At 44.1% G+C, this 18399-nt stretch overlaps 1 protein-coding gene across 3 annotated transcripts in view; it reads right to left on the bottom strand.

Annotated features, from left to right (window-relative positions):
• Window positions 1-18399, bottom strand: part of RASIP1 (Ras interacting protein 1) — a 1304986-nt gene that overhangs the window by 1250583 nt on the left and 36004 nt on the right. For all 3 annotated transcript variants that reach the window (XM_063436332.1, XM_063436333.1, XM_063436334.1), the window contains exon 3: window positions 4275-4864. In XM_063436332.1, coding sequence (XP_063292402.1) covers window positions 4275-4864 — 590 coding nt within the window. The remainder of the gene's footprint in view (window positions 1-4274; window positions 4865-18399) is intronic.

Below are 18399 nucleotides of genomic sequence, written 5' to 3'. Positions count from 1 at the left end.
AGAAATGCAAAGTTATGCACTTCGGGGTTAAGAATGCACAAGCAACTTACACACTAAATGGAAGTGAATTAGGGATAACCACACACGAGAAGGATTTGGGAATTGTTATAGACAACAAATTAGGCAGCAATATGCAATGTCAATCTGCAGTTGCTAAGGCCAGTAAGGTTATGTCATGTATAAATAGGGGCATAAATTCTCGGGATAAAAATATAATTTTGCCTCTTTTTAAATCGCTGGTAAGACCACACCTTGAATATGCTGTGCAATTTTGGGCACCTGTTATAAAGAAATATATCATGGCACTAGAAAAAGTTGGGAGGACACTCCCACACAAAATAGATTAATCTCTCCTCTGTACCTGGGAGATAATTGAGTCAAGCACTGTATTAACTCAATTATCTCCAGACACAAAAACTGAAATTGTTATAAAACCCCAGAATTACTTTTAAAACATACAAACCCCCCACAAAAGTTAGATCCCCTGATAGCCCAGATCTGGGTGACATATCCAAAAATCACTTAGATCAGTTCAGAAATTTCCTGGAAGTCTTATTTTTGACCGACCGCACACATAGTCCTATGCCCAAAATAGTTCCATAGAATCAGGGTTGGCTGTAGGTCTAGTTTGGAAAACGAACAAACTACTGAACATAGTCAATGTTCTTACCCTGGAGATTGTTCCCCTCATCCAGACAAATAATTTCACCGAACAGTGCCCTTCTAAATTGTAAAGAACCGCACGCAGGCGATGATGGAAGTCCAGCGGTGTTCGGGAGTTTATGTGTCCGATTTTAGTTCCATGAGATTCATGCCCAAACACTGCTGCCTGCGTTCATGCGAACAAGATGGCCACCACCTCGTGTTTGTCCATAGGAACTGCGGCCACCCAGACGAACAATTAGAACACTGCGGTGAGAACTGTTACAAGGTATTAATAGGTGTTAACAAGCTCCCGGGTGGTCCCTGGTTCGTGCGTCTGTTCGGTTTCCGAACAGGATAGCAAAAAGTCACAAAGTATTTTATGAGCCTTTTTGCATGGCCCATAATCCTGAGGTAGAATGCTGGCAAACAGGCCCCTCCATGAAAAAGTGGTGAGTTTACTTTCGCCACAGTCACCATCACTAGGAGCTTATGATGGACTATTCAATTATGTCTCTAGATGAGTCCTATGTTTAAGTCACTAGACATGTGCAATTAGTTTCGGTCCGAATATTTATTTGGACGAATTTTGGACAATTCGGACATTCGGGTACTTCCGAATTGCCGAAGTGCCGAATTGCCGAGGTCCCGAAGTTCCGAAATTACCGAATTTCCGAAGTGTCAAAGTGCCGAAGCACAGTATTACCTAAATACTAATATACTTACCCAGTGAAAGAAGAAGAATGTTACTTTGTAAACAATTTTAAATAAAAAGTATACAAACAGCCAGGATTCAGCATTTGCAACACTTACAACAATCAAGTAGCAATCAAGTATTCATTTAAAATGTAAGTTAATTAGCCAGTCAATGTAATGACAGGAATGAATAAGTAGATAACTCCCTAATTCCCACGGTATTGGGGAGCTATTTACTAAAAGGCTGAAAGACCTAAATTGGTCTTTCAGCCAAATTTACTAATACTAAGTAAAGATTACGTAGTATTAGTAAATTTTGCCCCTACTTGCTATACCTGTGGCTGCTCACTGTAAAAAAAATAAAAAAATAAAAAAATAATACCTATTGCCCCCCCGGAGCGGTGGGTGGGGGCCCTAATGTAAAATAATGGGGGGGAGCTATTGTCCTCCCCCCGGGCCCCAACCCCTGAGCGGTGGGTGGGGGCCCTAAATACTAATGGTGGGGACCTAATGTCCTCCCCCCTGGCCCCCACCCCTGAGCAGTGGGTGGGGGCCCTACAGTAAAATAAGGGGGGAGGATCCTAATGTCCTCCCCTTGGCCCCCACCCCTGAGCAGCAGTGGGGGCCCTAAATTGGAATAAGGGGGGGGCCTAGTGTCCTCCCCCCTGGCCCCCACCCCTCAGCGGCAGGTGGGTGCCCTAAATACTAATAAGGGGGGACCTAAGGTCCTCCCCCCTGGCCCCCACCCCTGAGCGGCGGGTGGGGCCCCTAAAAATAATGTCCCCCCAGGTGACTAGGGGTCCCCAAACCCCTAGTCACCTCTCCCCCCCCAATAAAAAATATCCCTCTACCTACCCCCCTCACCCTAAAAATAATGAGGGGGGACCTTTAACTAAGTACCTGTAAAAAAAATAAAACAAACTTACCATTCAGTGTTTTATTTCTTCTAAAATCTTTTTTCAGCCCCAAAAAAGGCCAAATAAAAAAACATAATAACCGACGCAATTATAAAAAAAAATAAAAATAAAAATAATCCTTCACCCATGGAGGGCTCCGGGCAGACTGAGCTCTGCAAGGTGGGGGAAGGCATATAAAGCCTTACCCTGCCCTGCAATTGGGCTCAGAGCACTCTGATTGGTGGGTTTAAGCCATCCAATCAGAGTGCTCTGACAGGTAAATGAAGAGACTGACAGGTAAGTCTCTACATTTACCTGTCACAGCACTCTGATTGGTGGATTGAAAGTAACCAGAGAGTTATGAGTCAAATTGCACAGCGGGGGAAAATTCCAAAGAACTTTCCCACACTGTGTAAAATGACACCGAGAACTCTGATTGGTGGATTTCAAACTAACCAATCAAAGTGCTGTGACAGGTAAATGTAGAGACTGACAGGTAAGTCTTAATTTACCTGTCAGAGCACCCTGATTGGATGGCTTAAACCCACCAATCAGAGTGCTCTGAGCCTAATTGCAGGGCAGGGCAAGGCTTTATAAGCCTTCCCCCACCCTGCAGAGCTCAGTCTGCCCTCCATGGGTGAAGAAGGATTTTTTTTTTTTTTTTTTTAAGAATTGCGTCGGTTATTATGTTTTTTTATTTGGCCTTTTTTGGGGCTGAAAAAAGAAGATTTTAGAACAAAGAAAACATCGAATGGTAAGTTTTTTTTTTTTTTTTTATAGGTACTTAGTTAAAGGTCCCCCCTCATTAGTTTTTAGGGTTAGAGGGGTAGGTAGGGGGATAATTTTTATTGGGGGGAGGGGGTGACTAGGGGTTTGGGGACCCCTAGTCACCTGGGGAGACATTTTTTTAGGGCCCCCACCCGCCACTCAGGGGTGGGGGCCAGGGGTGAGGACCTTAGGTCCCCCCCTTATTCATATTTAGGGCCCCCACCCGCCCCTGAGGGGGGGGGCAGGGGGGAGGACATTAGGTCCCCCTTTATTAGTATTTAGGGCCCCCACCCGCCACTGAGGGGTAGGGGCCGGGGGGAGGACACTTGGTCCCCCCCTTATTACAATTTAGGGCCCCCACCCACCGCTCAGGGGTGGGGGCCAGGGGGGAGGACACTTGGTCCCCCCCCCTTTTTACAATTAAGGGCCCCCACCTGCCGCTGAGGGGTGGGGGCAAGGGGCATTAGGTCCCCCCCTTATTAGTATTTAGAGCTCCCACCCACCGCTCAGGGGTGGGGGCCGGGGGCACTATTTTTTATTTATTTCTTTAAACAGTGAGCAGTCACAGGCTGCTCACTGTTTACTAGACATGCCACTATTCGCGGTATAGCGAGCAGGGACAAAATTTACTAATACCATGGGAATTAGGGAGTTATCTACCAAGTGGCTGCAAGAGAAGTCCCGAAGTGTCGAAGTTGCCGAATTTCCGAATTGCGAAAATCCCAAATTTCGGAATGCCGAACCGAACCGAAAATTTTCCCCATGCACATGCCTATAAGTCACCCTGTGTTCATTGTTGGTGCAGGGTGTGTGTGTGTGTGTGTAATGTGGTTGTTTGGGTTTAAATGTTCGTGTGCTATCCTGCTTTGCTAATGATTGCAATCAACTAGGTGGATTTAGCTATGGAGCCTGCACAGTGCCACCTGTTGGTTGCAAGGACCTAGCAACAGCTTCCAGTTTGGCTGCTTCGGCCTTAAATTTGAAATTATTTTCTTTTCATGAGCAGCAATAACAGGATTATTGTTGAAGTTGCATTTTTATGTTACGTGAGCTAGGAATGACAAATTGAACATCCTACAAAAGGCATGTAGGCTGAAATATGTTACACAATAATTATATATATATATATTCTGCAGTGCTAATAAAATATATCATTATTTTAATACATTAATAAAAATCTGATTTTTTTATATATATATATATATATATATATATATTTATTTAGCACAGTCATATTAGAAGAAATGCATCTTTCTTATATACACTGCCTACCTGCAGTTTCATTATCCTCAGCTGTTGTCATGTTCTCCACTTCCTGCTTGCGTCTAATTTCAAACCGGCGAGAGAATCCAGCTTTAGGTTTCCACATCTCTTGCAATACTAAGGCCCGTTCATTGTCCCCAATAATACGTAGGTACTCCATCTTCCAATCTCCATCGTGTCCAACAAAACGACCCACAACATCACACAAGACAAAAGATTCTCTATCTGAATCATGCACTACGTATCTTTCCAATGCCTCTTTAACTAGTTCGCGTGCAGTGGAGCGTGGAGTTGCTAAAACACTCTTATAGTTGGTTCCAGAAGAAATGTCATCTCCAAATACCTTGAGAATTCCTGGTAGGTTCTTTTGGCTAGAGAGTTCCACAAGGTCCTCTGGCACTGTGTCAATGATCTCTGACAGTTTTTTTTCACTAGCCCAACGTCCTGTTACACTGCTTGCACTAATGCTACCAATAATACTGTTTGTGCTACGATGAAAAATATTGGATAGTCGTTTATGACGATTATTTTTGTTCTTTGTTGGTTGACGTAGCTCCACGGTCTCATTGCTGCGGCTGGTTGTGTCTGAAGTTGTTGATCTGTCAATAACAAATGTAGAATTGATGTATATATCAAATCAGTAAATTTTATTTAAATGGACTCATAAAAAAGAAAACTATACACTATAAACACCGACATACAGTGAAGCACACAGGAAATGCAGATGAGGTAATTAGGGGGTACGGCCAAGAAATGATAGGGTTGCTCGTAGCCAAAATATTGTTCTCACCTAAAAACATTGTACTCTGTTATGTGTTGAAGTTGCCTAAAAAATACTATGATGCAGAGATTCCATAGTATTGTCATGATTCAGTTTACTCTTATTCTGGTGCAGTATTTGCACCTCTACCTATTGCCACTACCTGTCTGTGCTGCTATTGCAGGCTGCTGCAACCAGGCTGCAATCTCTCTCTGTTCCAGCTGGCCTTACTTTATAAATATCTTCTCCCAATTTAGCTGAGCCTCACCCCTTCTTGTTTGCCGGTTTATTAATGTTAATAATTTTGTCTGGTCATTTCAACCCATATTTCTGAGCTAGCTGCCTATCCTGAGTTCTTTTGCAATAAGGATGCACCGAAATTTTGTCCGCCAAAATATTTGTCCAAAAATGGGCCTATCCCATTTTGGCCGAAAATAGGTCAAATGTGCCGAAAATTATACCACCCTGAGTCCTTTGGAGCAGGTGGCAGCATTTTGCCATCCCTGTGTATGGCCAATCTTAGGGTTTCCAAGCTGTGCGGGCAGCCGGTGGCCGACACAGCTCACAACACAGTGGCCACCGGAGCGCTCCTTGGCAGGGGGACAGTTGTATCCAATGATACTGCTGCCCCAAGGAAAAGTGCCATTTATTTTTATTAAATATATTGCTGGATGGTCCGGTGGGCGATATCCAATGCTAGGTAACTCCTCTTGATCCACTCGATATTAAACTCACACTTGTGAATCCTGTGCTCAGTGATGACTCACTGAGGAGATTCCCAGCCTGCGCTCTGAGTCATCACTGAGCGCTGGAGCCACGAGCGTCAGCTTATTATCGAGTGGATCAAGAGGAGATACCTAGCATTGGATATCGCCCACCGGGCATCTCACCATTTTTCGGTCTCTGCAGGACCAGTATATATATACCGTATTTGAAATTTATATTTTTTTATAAAAACTGGGCTTTATAGTTTCTATTTTTAATGTAATTTTTAACCAGAACAACAAATTACTACAGTAATCTGAACCTATCAGTTTTGGTATATTCCACTCTCATATTTTGTACCACCAAACTAAATTGTTAAATTATAGCAATGCTACTTCTGTAGTCTTTTTAGAGACATATTTTATGATAAAATAATTTAAAAAGAAGAATAAATTGACAGTTTTTTTTTCTTCAATAGTCGATTTCCTTGGAGACATAACTTAAAAGTGAGTGGACCCATCTACATAGAGATAGCCGCCCCCACCCCCACAGCTTAAGTGCCAAAGGTTACCCATCATTGGCATAGCATTATTCATTTTATTGTGAAATATCAGTAATGTAGTTGGACATAAACCTATTTTTACGCTTTTCTCATTAACGTAAAGTTGGCTTTAATTGTCTTGTCCACTTTAAATGCATGTTCGTGACAATCATTTCAGAAATATTAAGACACACACTGTTACTGAAAAAAAAAACACGTTACCTCGGTGACTTTCTGCCCAAAAACAGCAAAGTGGCTGCAAGCATTTGAATAAGTGACAAGAGTGATAAAAGTCATTTTACAGGCAATTACTGCTTGATGTACTTTAACAAAAACATTTTTTATTGTGATCAGGTTTATGCTCTGCTCCATATTTACAGCCATAAATGTGTGTTTTGAAAACCTGCACCTTTAAAACTTGGCATCGATGGTAAACTATGTGAAAGTGTAAATATGTGATGACTAATAGGAGATAATGTATGGATGCATAAGAACACTAATCATTAATCAAGTTTGATTGACAAGGAAATTACACCTTTTCATCCTAAATAGTTGAGTTGGGATATCACCCACCGGACCACCACGGAATACTTTTTATCCATAAATATATTTAATGAAAATAAATTATCGAGTGTATCCACAGGCTCCAAAAGGATTAGCCCGAGAAGCAGTAACGAGATATACACTGCTGATAAGTCGTGTGCCAGTGAACTGAGCTTGTGTGTATGTGTTACAGAGATCCCCCTCTGGCTGCTACAAGATACCTACGTTGTTGTTACAATGTATACTGTTTCAATTCCACTACTTTGGTTACTACATGGATACTTTTTCCCCTATTTATACGAACTAGCTTTGTTCCCCATTCATATGTATGAACAGCCGACCACCCGGCCCTTGGCGTGCGCCGCCAATTAACCTCAGTCACCCCTCCAGTAACCGAAAGAACTGTCGAACGGTTGACCACCCTACGTGAGGAGTGTGCCAACAATCAACCTCCCGGGGGCTGCGGTTTGTGGTTAACCGCAGCCTAATTGACTATCATCAGGGTGGTCACCGTTCGTATACAATTGACCGAACCAACTCACGAAAGAACTGTCGAATGACGACCACCTAGATACAAGCGTGTGTCTCCAATTAAGCTGTGGTTTCTGTGGTTAACCGCAATCCAAATACTTTTCCTAAGGTGGTCGCCGTTCGTATGCCGAACACGAGGCGGCGGCCATCTTTTTGTTGTCAAATGCTCACCGGGACTTAAGCGTAAAACCCCTGGAACTATAATCGGCTACTGGTTTGCACAAACCCTGCTGGGGTGCCGGTTGTCCCATCCATTCATACAAAAACCATACGAACAGACTTTAATTTCGTGGCTCTTACACGCCATTCGTGAGATCTGAGCGCAATTCGGATATTTTGTGCGCTCAGATCTGAGCTATCCAGAGAATGGTCGAATGGGATATTTTAGCATTGAAATATAAAAGTTATGTATTTTTATGTTGTTTTCATGTGGGTAATAAAATGTGGTATGTTTATGTACTTAGAGATAATTAGGTTAGTATAACCGTTGGGACCGATTATCTCCAGGGTAGGGGGTAGTGTTTTCAAAAGATGCACTTTATTCTTATTGGTTAGGACATTGCATTGCCCCAACCAGGTCCAAAGGGGTTGTCCTCTGGCCTGATAGCTTGTATAAATTACCGTGCATGAGTGCCATTAAAACAGTTTGTTTTACCTTAAACTCGCAGCCTCGACTCGTGTTGTAGGGAAAGGTGTATCCTAGCTTTGCTATAGCTAGTGGGATGTTCTACACTTACATGAATACCTTTGTATGCTGGTTGGAGTGGCACTCTCACTCTCCACGTCCGGGAACCAGGATATCCAAACGGTCCAATCTCCAGTATGTATGTGTAGCAGTACTTACCCTCTCCAGGGGCCGGCCGGGGTCCTCTCTTCTCGCCGCGCACGGTCCTGCTCCTGCACGAGCCGCGCGCGGCTCAGCCAACGACGAGATCAGTCGGGCGGGTAGTGACCGCGAGAAGCAGTCACGTGTCCCGCCTGACACTAAGAGCGCGCCGCGCGTCTCGGGCGCGCTCTTAAAGGGACAGTGGGAGACAAAGTTAGAATCAGTCTCCCATTGGCCCCTGTCATGCCACGTTCCCCATACACTCACGTTTTGGGGGCGTGGATATGACAGGGGCCAATCAAAGTGAACATTTGGGTATTTACTCACCTGTTTCCTTTGCACCTTGCCCTATCGTGGTTTCTGTCCAGTTCCCTTTAGTGCTTGTATCGTTCAGTTGGTTTTTTGGTGCTTGACCTTGGCTTTGTTCCTGACTCCGCTCTCTCTTTATCCTTGCTTGTTTATCCGCTGGTTTGTCTTCTGTGTACCAGTCCTCGGCTTGTTCTACTTTACGCTGTCTCTCCGTTCCCTTGACCTCGGCTTGTTCTGGACTCTGTCTTTTCTTGTACTCGTCTAAGTCCGGCCATTCTAAGGTCCGGTAAGACGAATCCTGGTTTCTTGTCTCTTGACTATCTGGACTATTCCCGCGTGTTGGGGTATATTACCGTGACATTACGATAGGGCCATGGACCCCGCAGGTTTAGGACAACAGATGGCCACTCATGAGGCTAGATTCGCAGAACAGGACCACCGTATGGATCAAATGGCTCAAGCCATCCAGACACTGTTATCCAGATCAGCTCCGGTACCTGTACCTGCGCCTCCTGTAACCCCTGTACCAGACACAGCTAATATGCCTAATGCTTCAGCACATCTAACCCCGCCAACTAGGTATGGAGGGGACGCTAAGACATGTAGGGGATTCCTTAATCAAGTGGAATTCCACTTTGAAATGTACCCACGTTCATTTCCCACTGATAGATCTAAGGTGGGTTTTCTTATGCACCAGCTTACGGATAAGGCACTGGAATGGGCAAATCCTATTTGGGATGCTAATGGACCTATGGTACACGACTTCAATAGCTTCCTCACAGCTTTTCGTAGAACATTTGACACGACTAAAAGGTCAAAAAATGCCGCCAGGGCGTTAATGAGAATTAAGCAAGGATCTAAATCTGTAGCCGATTATGCTATTCAGTTCCGTACCCTTGCCTCACAGGTAGATTGGACTAACAATGGGCTTACTACTGCGTTTATGGAAGGTCTGTCTGAAACTATGTTGGATGAGGTAGCAGCTAAGGACCTCCCTGTACCCCTAGAGGACCTTATTGACTATCTCATCGATATAGATAACAGGATCCGTGACAGGTTATATACCAGGTCCAGAAATAGACGCTTTGTCCCCGTTAACTCACCTAGAGATGAGACTCCCGAGGGATCTAAAGGGTCAGAGGAAGAACCTATGCAGTTAGGGGTTGCCAAACATACTGACGCTGAAAAACTTTATAGGAGAAAGGAGGGACTTTGTCTTTATTGTGGTAGGAGGGGCCATATGAGACAAGAATGTCCCGTGCGTCCGGGAAACTATCGCACCTAAGACCGTATAGAGGACTGGCCTTGGGTGTGACATCAGAGTCCTCACATTTGCCTCTTAATAAATTGCTTCTCCCTGTTTCCCTGCACCTTGGTAGTAACTGCATAGCAGGGAGTATACTAGCCCTGGTTGATTCCGGAGCGGCCGAAAACTTTATAGATTCCAGTTTTGTCAAGGAGAATAACATACCCACCAGAGAGAAGGAGACACCCTTGGCCGTTGAGGCCATAGATGGTAGACCATTATGCTCTCCAGTTATCACACATGAAACTGTACCACTACATATGTCTACAGGGGTGTCACACTCTGAAACCATTCGGTTTCAGATCATTACTTCTCCTTCCTCTCACCTCGTGTTAGGGTATCCTTGGTTGCGTACTCATAATCCCACTATTGATTGGGAGTCAGGACAAATAGTTTCTTGGAGTGATGCTTGCCAAGAGTCTTGTATTGTTAAAATCACCCCTTTGAGAATTCTACTAATATTCCTCCCGTGCCTACGGTCATACCCCCTCAGTACTTGTCTCTTAAATCTGTTTTTGATAAAAAGGGAGGCTGAAAAGTTGCCACCTCACAGGCCTTACGACTGTGCTATTAATTTACTACCTGGTACTATGCCTCCCAAAGGGAGAATATATCCTTTATCTCCTCAGGAGAATCTGGTTATGGAGGAATATATTAAGGAATCTTTAGAAAAGGGATTTATAAGAAGATCCTCTTCCCCGGCAGGGGCTGGTTTCTTCTTTGTATCTAAGAAAGATGGCGAATTAAGGCCTTGTATTGACTATAGGGGCCTAAATAAAATCACCGTCAAAAATGCGTACCCCATACCTTTGATCACGGAACTATTTGATAGGCTTAAACATGCCACAGTTTTTACTAAATTGGACCTTAGGGGTGCTTACAATCTCATACGTATCAAAAAGGATCACGAATGGAAGACCGCATTCAATACCAGGAGTGGTCACTACGAATATACTGTGATGCCCTTTGGCCTTTGTAACGCCCCAGCAGTTTTTCAAAAATTTATTAATGATGTCCTACGTCAATATATACATACATTCGTTATAGTATACTTGGACGACATATTAATTTATTCTACTGATTTACAGACTCATCACATGCATGTTAAATTAGTGTTGAGAACTCTTCTTGTTAACGGTCTCTATTGCAAACTCGAAAAATGTTCATTTGATCAATCAGAAGTCCAATTCTTGGGTTATATAATCTCTGCCAAGGGTTTTTGTATGGATCCCAAGAAACTTTCTGCCATTATGGAATGGCCTCTACCTCAGGGTTTGAAAGCCATTCAGCGTTTTCTGGGGTTCTCAAATTATTATAGGCGTTTTATTAAAGGGTTTTCTGCCATTGTTGCGCCTATAACCAGAATGACCAAGAAGGATGGTAATACTCATGTCTGGAAACCAGAAGCACTCGAGGCCTTTGAATTCCTGAAGGCTTCATTTGCCTCTGCCCCTATTTTACAGCATCCTGTCCCTTCACTACCCTTTATTCTTGAAGTTGATGCTTCTGAGATTGGGGTAGGTGCTATCTTGTCTCAAAGAGATTCACCTGAAAAGCCGTTACACCCTTGTGGCTTCTTTCCCAGACAGATGTCCAAAGCAGAGAAGAATTATGATGTAGGCAATCATGAACTCCTTGCTATCATTTTGGCGCTCAAGGAATGGAGACATCTACTAGAAGGTACTAGGGATCCCATCCTCATTTTAACGGATCACAAAAACCTCTCCTACCTTAGTGAAGCAAAAAGATTGTCTTCTAGGCAGGCCAGGTGGTCTCTGTTTTTGTCTCGTTTTAATTACATAATCACATACAGACCAGGTGATCGTAATACTAAAGCTGACGCTCTGTCCAGACAATTCGAGACTACTGACAAACTAGAAATTGATGTTACCCCTGTCATTCCGCGCGACAGAATAATAGCTACTACTGTTCTTTCTATTTCTTCTTCCCTCTTACAAGCTATTCAGGCTAAACAAAACATGGCTCCTGGGGAGAGGCCTGCTGATAAACTGTTCGTTGATATACCCGAGAGACGAGACATTTTGTCATTATATCATGACACTAGAACTGCTGGACACCCTGGTATTTCTAAAACGTTCTCAGCAGTTTCTAGATATTTCTGGTGGGCTTCCTTACGCAAGGACGTCACCGATTACGTTAATGCCTGTACTACTTGTGCCAGTATGAAGTCCTCCCACAGAGTTCCTTGTGGGTTGTTGCATCCGTTGCCCATACCCGAGAGGCCGTGGTCCAATCTATCCATGGATTTTATTGTTGAATTACCTCCTTCGAATGGTAAAACTGTCATCCTGATGATTGTGGATCGTTTTTCTAAGATGGCTCATTTTGTGTCTCTTGTCAAATTGCCATCATCCAAGGAACTTGCCTCTATCTTTGCCAGGGAGGTGTTTCGGTTGCATGGTATTCCCACTTCGATCGTGTCCGATAGGGGTAGCCAGTTTATCTCCAGATTCTGGAAAACGTTTTGTTCAGAGATGGGTATCTCCCTCTCGTTTTCTTCCGCTTACCACCCCCAGTCTAATGGAGCTGCTGAACGTGCCAACCAATCTCTAGAGCAGTATCTTCGTTGTTTCGTGTCCCACCATCAGAACAATTGGGCTGACCTTCTTCCTTGGGCTGAGTTTGCTCGTAATAATGCTGCTCATGAATCCTCCGGTAACAGCCCTTTTTACGTTGTTTATGGCCGGCATCCCGTGGTTCTTCCAGCTGCATTCTCCTTACAGGGCATGCCAGCTCTGGATGAACATTTGGCTGGTTTACGTAATACTTGGGAGCAGGTTCAGTGTTCTTTGGTGGCTTCCGCTGCTCGCCAGAAGGTTCAGGCAGACAAGCATCGCAGGGCGGCTCCATCCTATGCTGTGGGGGACCGGGTTTGGCTTTCTACTCGCAATATTCGTCTTCGTGTGCCTTCTATGAAGTTGGCTCCTCGTTTTATTGGTCCTTTTCGTATCTTGCATGTGGTTAATCCTGTCTCGTATGCCTTGGATCTTCCTAGGAATCTACGCATTCCTAACGTGTTTCATACCTCCTTGTTAAAACCCCTCCTGTGCAACCGTTATACTCGGCATGTCCCTCCTCCTCCTCCGGTTTCTGTGGAGGGCCATGAGGAATTTGAAGTGGCTGCTATAATTGACTCTTGTTTCTTCGGGGTCGCCTCCAATATCTGGTACATTGGAAGGGCTATGGGTCTGAGGAACGCAGTTGGATTTCCGCTGGCGCTGTTCACGCTCCTCGCCTTGTGCGTTCTTTCCACGCACGCTTTCCTGCCAGGCCTGCTCCTCCCCGCCCGGTGGGCGTGTCTTCAGGGGGGGTACTGTAGCAGTACTTACCCTCTCCAGGGGCCGGCTGGGGTCCTCTCTTCTCGCCGCGCGCGGTCCTGCTCCTGCACGAGCCGCGCGCGGCTCAGCCAACGACGAGATCAGTCGGGCGGGCAGTGACCGCGAGAAGCGGTCACGTGTCCCGCCTGACACTAAGAGCGCGCCGCGCGTCTCGGGCGCGCTCTTAAAGGGACAGTGGGAGACAAAGTTAGAATCAGTCTCCCATTGGCCCCTGTCATGCCACGTTCCCCATACACTCACGTTTTGGGGGCGTGGATATGACAGGGGCCAATCAAAGTGAACATTAGGGTATTTATACTCACCTGTTTCCTTTGCACCTTGCCCTATCGTGGTTTCTGTCCAGTACCCTTTAGTGCTTGTATCGTTCAGTTGGTTTTTTGGTGCTTGACCATGGCTTTGTTCCTGACTCCGCTCTCTCTTTATCCTTGCTTGTTTATCCGCTGGTTTGTCTTCTGTGTACCAGTCCTCGGCTTGTTCTACTTAACGCTGTCTCTCCGTTCCCTTGACCTCGGCTTGTTCTGGACTCTGTCTTTTCTTGTACTCGTCTAAGTCCGGCCATTCTAAGGTCCGGTAAGACGAATCCTGGTTTCTTGTCTCTTGACTATCTGGACTATTCCCGCGTGTTGGGGTATATTACCGTGACAGTATGTCTGTGTATGTATATCTGTGTGTATGTGTGTCATTGACCTTGTGTGTATTGAACTTCTGTGTAACATAGAAACATAGAATGTGACGGCAGATAAGAACCATTCAGCCCATCTAGTCTGCCCAATTTTCTAAAATACTTTTATTAGTCTCTTAAATCTAATATAGCCTTATGTCTATCCCACGCATGCTCAAACTCTTTCACTGTATTAAGCTCTACCACTTCAGCTGGAAGGCAATTCCATGCATCCACTACCCTCTCAGTAAAGTAACACTTCCTGATAGTCTTAAATTAGAGGGGCAAAGGTTTAAAACTATGTACTCTCGTTGTGTTAGTTTTTCTTCTTTTAAATATGGTCTCCTCCTTTACTTTGTTGATTCCCTTTATGTATTTAAATGTTTCTATCATATCCCTCCTGACTCGTCTTTCCTCCAAGCTATACATGTTAAGATCCTTTAACCTTTCATGGTAAGTTTTATCTTGCAGTCCATAAACCAGTTTAGTAGCCCTTCTCTGAACTCTCTCTAAAGTATCTATATCCTTCTGGAGATACGGTCTCCAGTACTGTGTACAATACTCCAAGTGAGGTCTCACCAGTGTTCTGTACAATGGCATGATCACTTCCCTCTTTCTACTGCTAATACCTCTCCCTGTACAACCAAGCATTATGCTAGCATTTCCTGCTGCTCTATTACATTGTCTGCCTACCTTTAAGTCATCAGAAATAATCACCCCTAAATCATTTTCCTCAGATGTTGAGGTTACCAAATATTCTGTACTCTGCCCTTCAGTTTTTACGTTCAAGAAGCATTATCTTGCACTTATGTAGTAACCTTGTGTGTCAGTGAGCTTGTGTGTAGTGACCTTGTGTCTGGAAGCTTGTGTGTAGTAACCTTGTGTATGTGTGTCAGTGAGCTTGTACATAGTGACCTTGTCTGTGTGTCAGTGACCCTGTGTCTGTGTGTGTGTGTAGTAACCTTGTATCTGTGTGTATGTTTGTCAGTGAACTTGTGTGTAGAGACTTTGTGTGTAGCCTGTCCCCCACACTGACACCCCCCACAGCCTTCCTACACACTGCCCCCCACTGTCACCCCACTGTTACATTGTTCCCTCCTTCCAGCCCAAAGGTAAGAGGCAGGGAGGGGGTGATAAGCCCAATTTAATTTAAACTACTCACCCCTAAGCACTAATCCAACACTACAAACACTACATCCCTATCCCACCCCACACTTTGTGTCTTATCCATACTACATCCCTATCAACCACACTACGTGCCCTACACCAGGTCTGTCTCCTAAATTAATATAATAAAAATTTTTTTTAATAAAGTCATTTTCGATTTCGGTTTTCGGCCAAGAACATCCTGACGTTTCGGTTTCAGCCCAGAATTTTCATTTTGGTGCATCCCTACCTTGCATTCTAGCTACCTATCCTGAGTTCCTGTGCGAGTTGGCTGCCTCCTTGTATCCATAAGCCCTTATCTTCTATTCACTTATCTGTGCTTGTATTTGATTTTACTGTCTTTCTTAGTAAATGTCAATACACTCATTGTTTGCCTTTATTGGTGTGTATGTTTGTCTCTTTGCATTCTGGGTTCCATCCTATAGAGGTTGCTGCACTGGTCAGCACCCCTTCCTGAACAGACCCTTGACAGGTATGAATATGAAAACATGGATACTAATTTTCCCAATGGTAACCCAGAGTTGGTGAATAAACTAAATAGTATCCCAAATATAAAATAGATTACATAGAATATATATCGGCATCTTGGACGTAAAAACCCAAGGGCAGAGTATAGAATATTTCATATAGTCCTAACTTTAACATCTGAGGAACCCTTTCCTCTGGGTAATTATTTCTGATGACTTAAAGGTAGGCAGGCAATGTAATAGAGAGCATGAAATGCTAGCAGAATGCTTGATTGTTTAGGGAAAGGTATTAGCGGTAGAAAGTCGAACGTGATCATGCCATAGCACAGAACACTAGTGAGACCTCACTTGGAGTAGTGTATGCAGAACTGGAGAATGTATGTCCAGAAGGATGTTGATGCTTTGGAGAAAGTTCAAAGAAGGGCTACTAAACTGGTTCATGGATTGCAGGATAAAACTTACAAGGAAAGGTTAAAGGATCTTAACATGTAAAGCTTGGAGGAAAGACGAGATGGGGGATATGAAAGAAACATTTGAATTCATAAAGGGAATCAACACAGTAAAGGAGGAGACTATATTTAAAAGAAGAAAAAACTGCCATAACAGTACATAGTACATAGTACATAGTCTTAAATTAGAGGGGCAAAGGTTTAAAAATAATATCAGGAAGTATTACTTGACTGAGAGGGGAGTGGATGCATGGAATACCATGCTATTCTATGTTTCTATGTTTAATACAACTAATATATTTGCACATACTCATGCACAATTAGTTAGCCGTAATTCTCACCGGTTAAAGGGACACTCCACTACCCAAATACTAAATAAATACAAATTACTGCTTGGTTAATATAGTGCCTGTTACGCCACAGATGCATAATTCATTGTTGCACTACAGAATATTTATATTTAATGTGATGTGTGTGGTGCTCACATGACTAGGCTACCTGGCAGAGGTGGTATTGTCAATTTCAGTAGGAGAATATAAATTGGATTTTTAGGAATGTGATAGATGTCAGGTGGCTGTGACTTCAACTAAGTCTTCCTTGAATGTAAACTAATTTACCATAACCTATATCCCCTCTTAAATAGTGGATTATTTTGATATGTTAATGACCATTAGCATACAAGACAGCCATTGTGTTCCAGTCTCATATCCAAAAGAAACATTAATAATAACCCATAGACGAATAATCATGCCTCCTTTTGTGGATATTTAGAATGGGGAAAACGCAACATACAAAAGGTGTATAAATATAGCTAACACAGCTTAAGCTATTTGGGAGGAATTGTGAAGTCCATGCATTGATTAGGCAATAACCATTATGCCAATGACGATGAGTGGGTGGGGTACAAGATGCAGCCCCCACTGGAAGAGTACCAGAGTGTTGCGCCTGTGGATGTCTAAGCGGGAGCACCCCACTAAGATGTGGAGGTTGCTGCAGAAGAGGACAGCAGAAATGTGCCGTATGCCGCAGCAGATGAAAGGTGAATTGCCGGCGATGGGAGAGGCTTCAGTTACTAGAAGCACAGGGGTCCTGCTTGTGTCCCAACCAACTTAACAACACAGTCATGGAGGACGTGGTCCCAGCTCTGAAACTTATTGGAGAAGCTGGTTTGAGCTGTGTGGCAAACCACATGGAACTAATTTCAGACAGTTTCCCATGAACACCGCTAAGACCGCCAGCCATCCACCTCTTTGTTCCAGGCTATATGAATGCCGTTCGGTATATTGATAACTCACGAACTGGACCGTCCCAGATAGCTAAACCCATGGAGCTAATTCTGGACAGATTTCTGCCGAACAGACGAACACACTTTGGCTCCATGGCGATTCGACTGTATAGATGGGATCTGAGCGCTGTTCGGATATATTGAGCGCTCAGATCCAAGCTATCTGGGGATATGTTAAACGTGGGGGTTCAGTTCTGTGGAATAGGAATTATGTATTTCAATGTGTTTTTACTGTTATTATAAATTGGGAATATTCTCTATACCTGGAGGTAATTGAGTTATTTCAGCCACTCAACCCAATTAACCCCAGGATAGAGAGGAGGAGTTACACTGTTTATGTGGGAGTGTTTTCATATTGTAACTGTATATGATTGTGTACAGTAACTATGTCTCAGTCCTCCACAAAGTCCCTGTGGGAGTGTTCCTTGTTGGAGGACCTGCATAAAAGACCGATCTGTGGCCACCATTAAAACAGTTCCTGCTTGACCCTCAACACAGAGCCTCGTCTCGTGCTTGGGGGGATATTTCGTTAAGATTCCTGCTCAGCGCTTAGGAGTATTCGGTAGCCGACTTCACACTTGGGGGAAAGAACAACCTTGGCGGCGTTAACCCTTTCTCATACCCAGGGTGCCGTCACAAGCCTCCTTCCCAAGGACTATGGGTGTAATGATATTGATGTTACAAAGTTTTGGAGTCCAGTAGCCAGATCAGCAATGTTTTCTGCCAGAGGTAGCCACTCGTTACCCAGGTGGTTGAGCCCCTGAGCCTTGAGTGGCCTTCTGGTCTTAAGCAGAGATGGGAGACTGGAACAGAGAGATGATAATCGTAGTGAGGCAAGCCGAGGTCAGTGGGAAGGAGAAGCAGCAAAGTCAAAACGGTCCAAAATCAGCAACAGGTAGGAGAAACAGGAACAAGCTTGATTAGAGAGTACAGGAACCACAATAATCTGGCAAAGGTACAGAGACAGGAAGTGGCTTTTATAGGCCAAGAACCAGACACATGACCAGACACAGCTAAAGAGACTTGTCACTGATACCAATGCTTATAGAGTCAAGGTTACCAGATCTCAGGTACATTTGCAAAAGGCAGGCTGGTGTGCTGGTAAGGAAGAGGTTTAGTAGCATGTAAACCAGGGTTCGAAACCCAGCAGAGTCAGTTCCTCACATTACTCCCACCTCTACAGGCGCAGCCTCTGGATGCCCTATTTCCTGGTTTAGCAGGGTAC

Source organism: Pelobates fuscus, chromosome 11 (assembly GCF_036172605.1).
Source record: "Pelobates fuscus isolate aPelFus1 chromosome 11, aPelFus1.pri, whole genome shotgun sequence".
Classification (NCBI taxonomy): Eukaryota; Metazoa; Chordata; class Amphibia; order Anura; family Pelobatidae; genus Pelobates; species Pelobates fuscus.
Note: the sequence above shows the minus strand (reverse complement) of the source record. Positions and strands in the feature narration are given on the sequence as shown.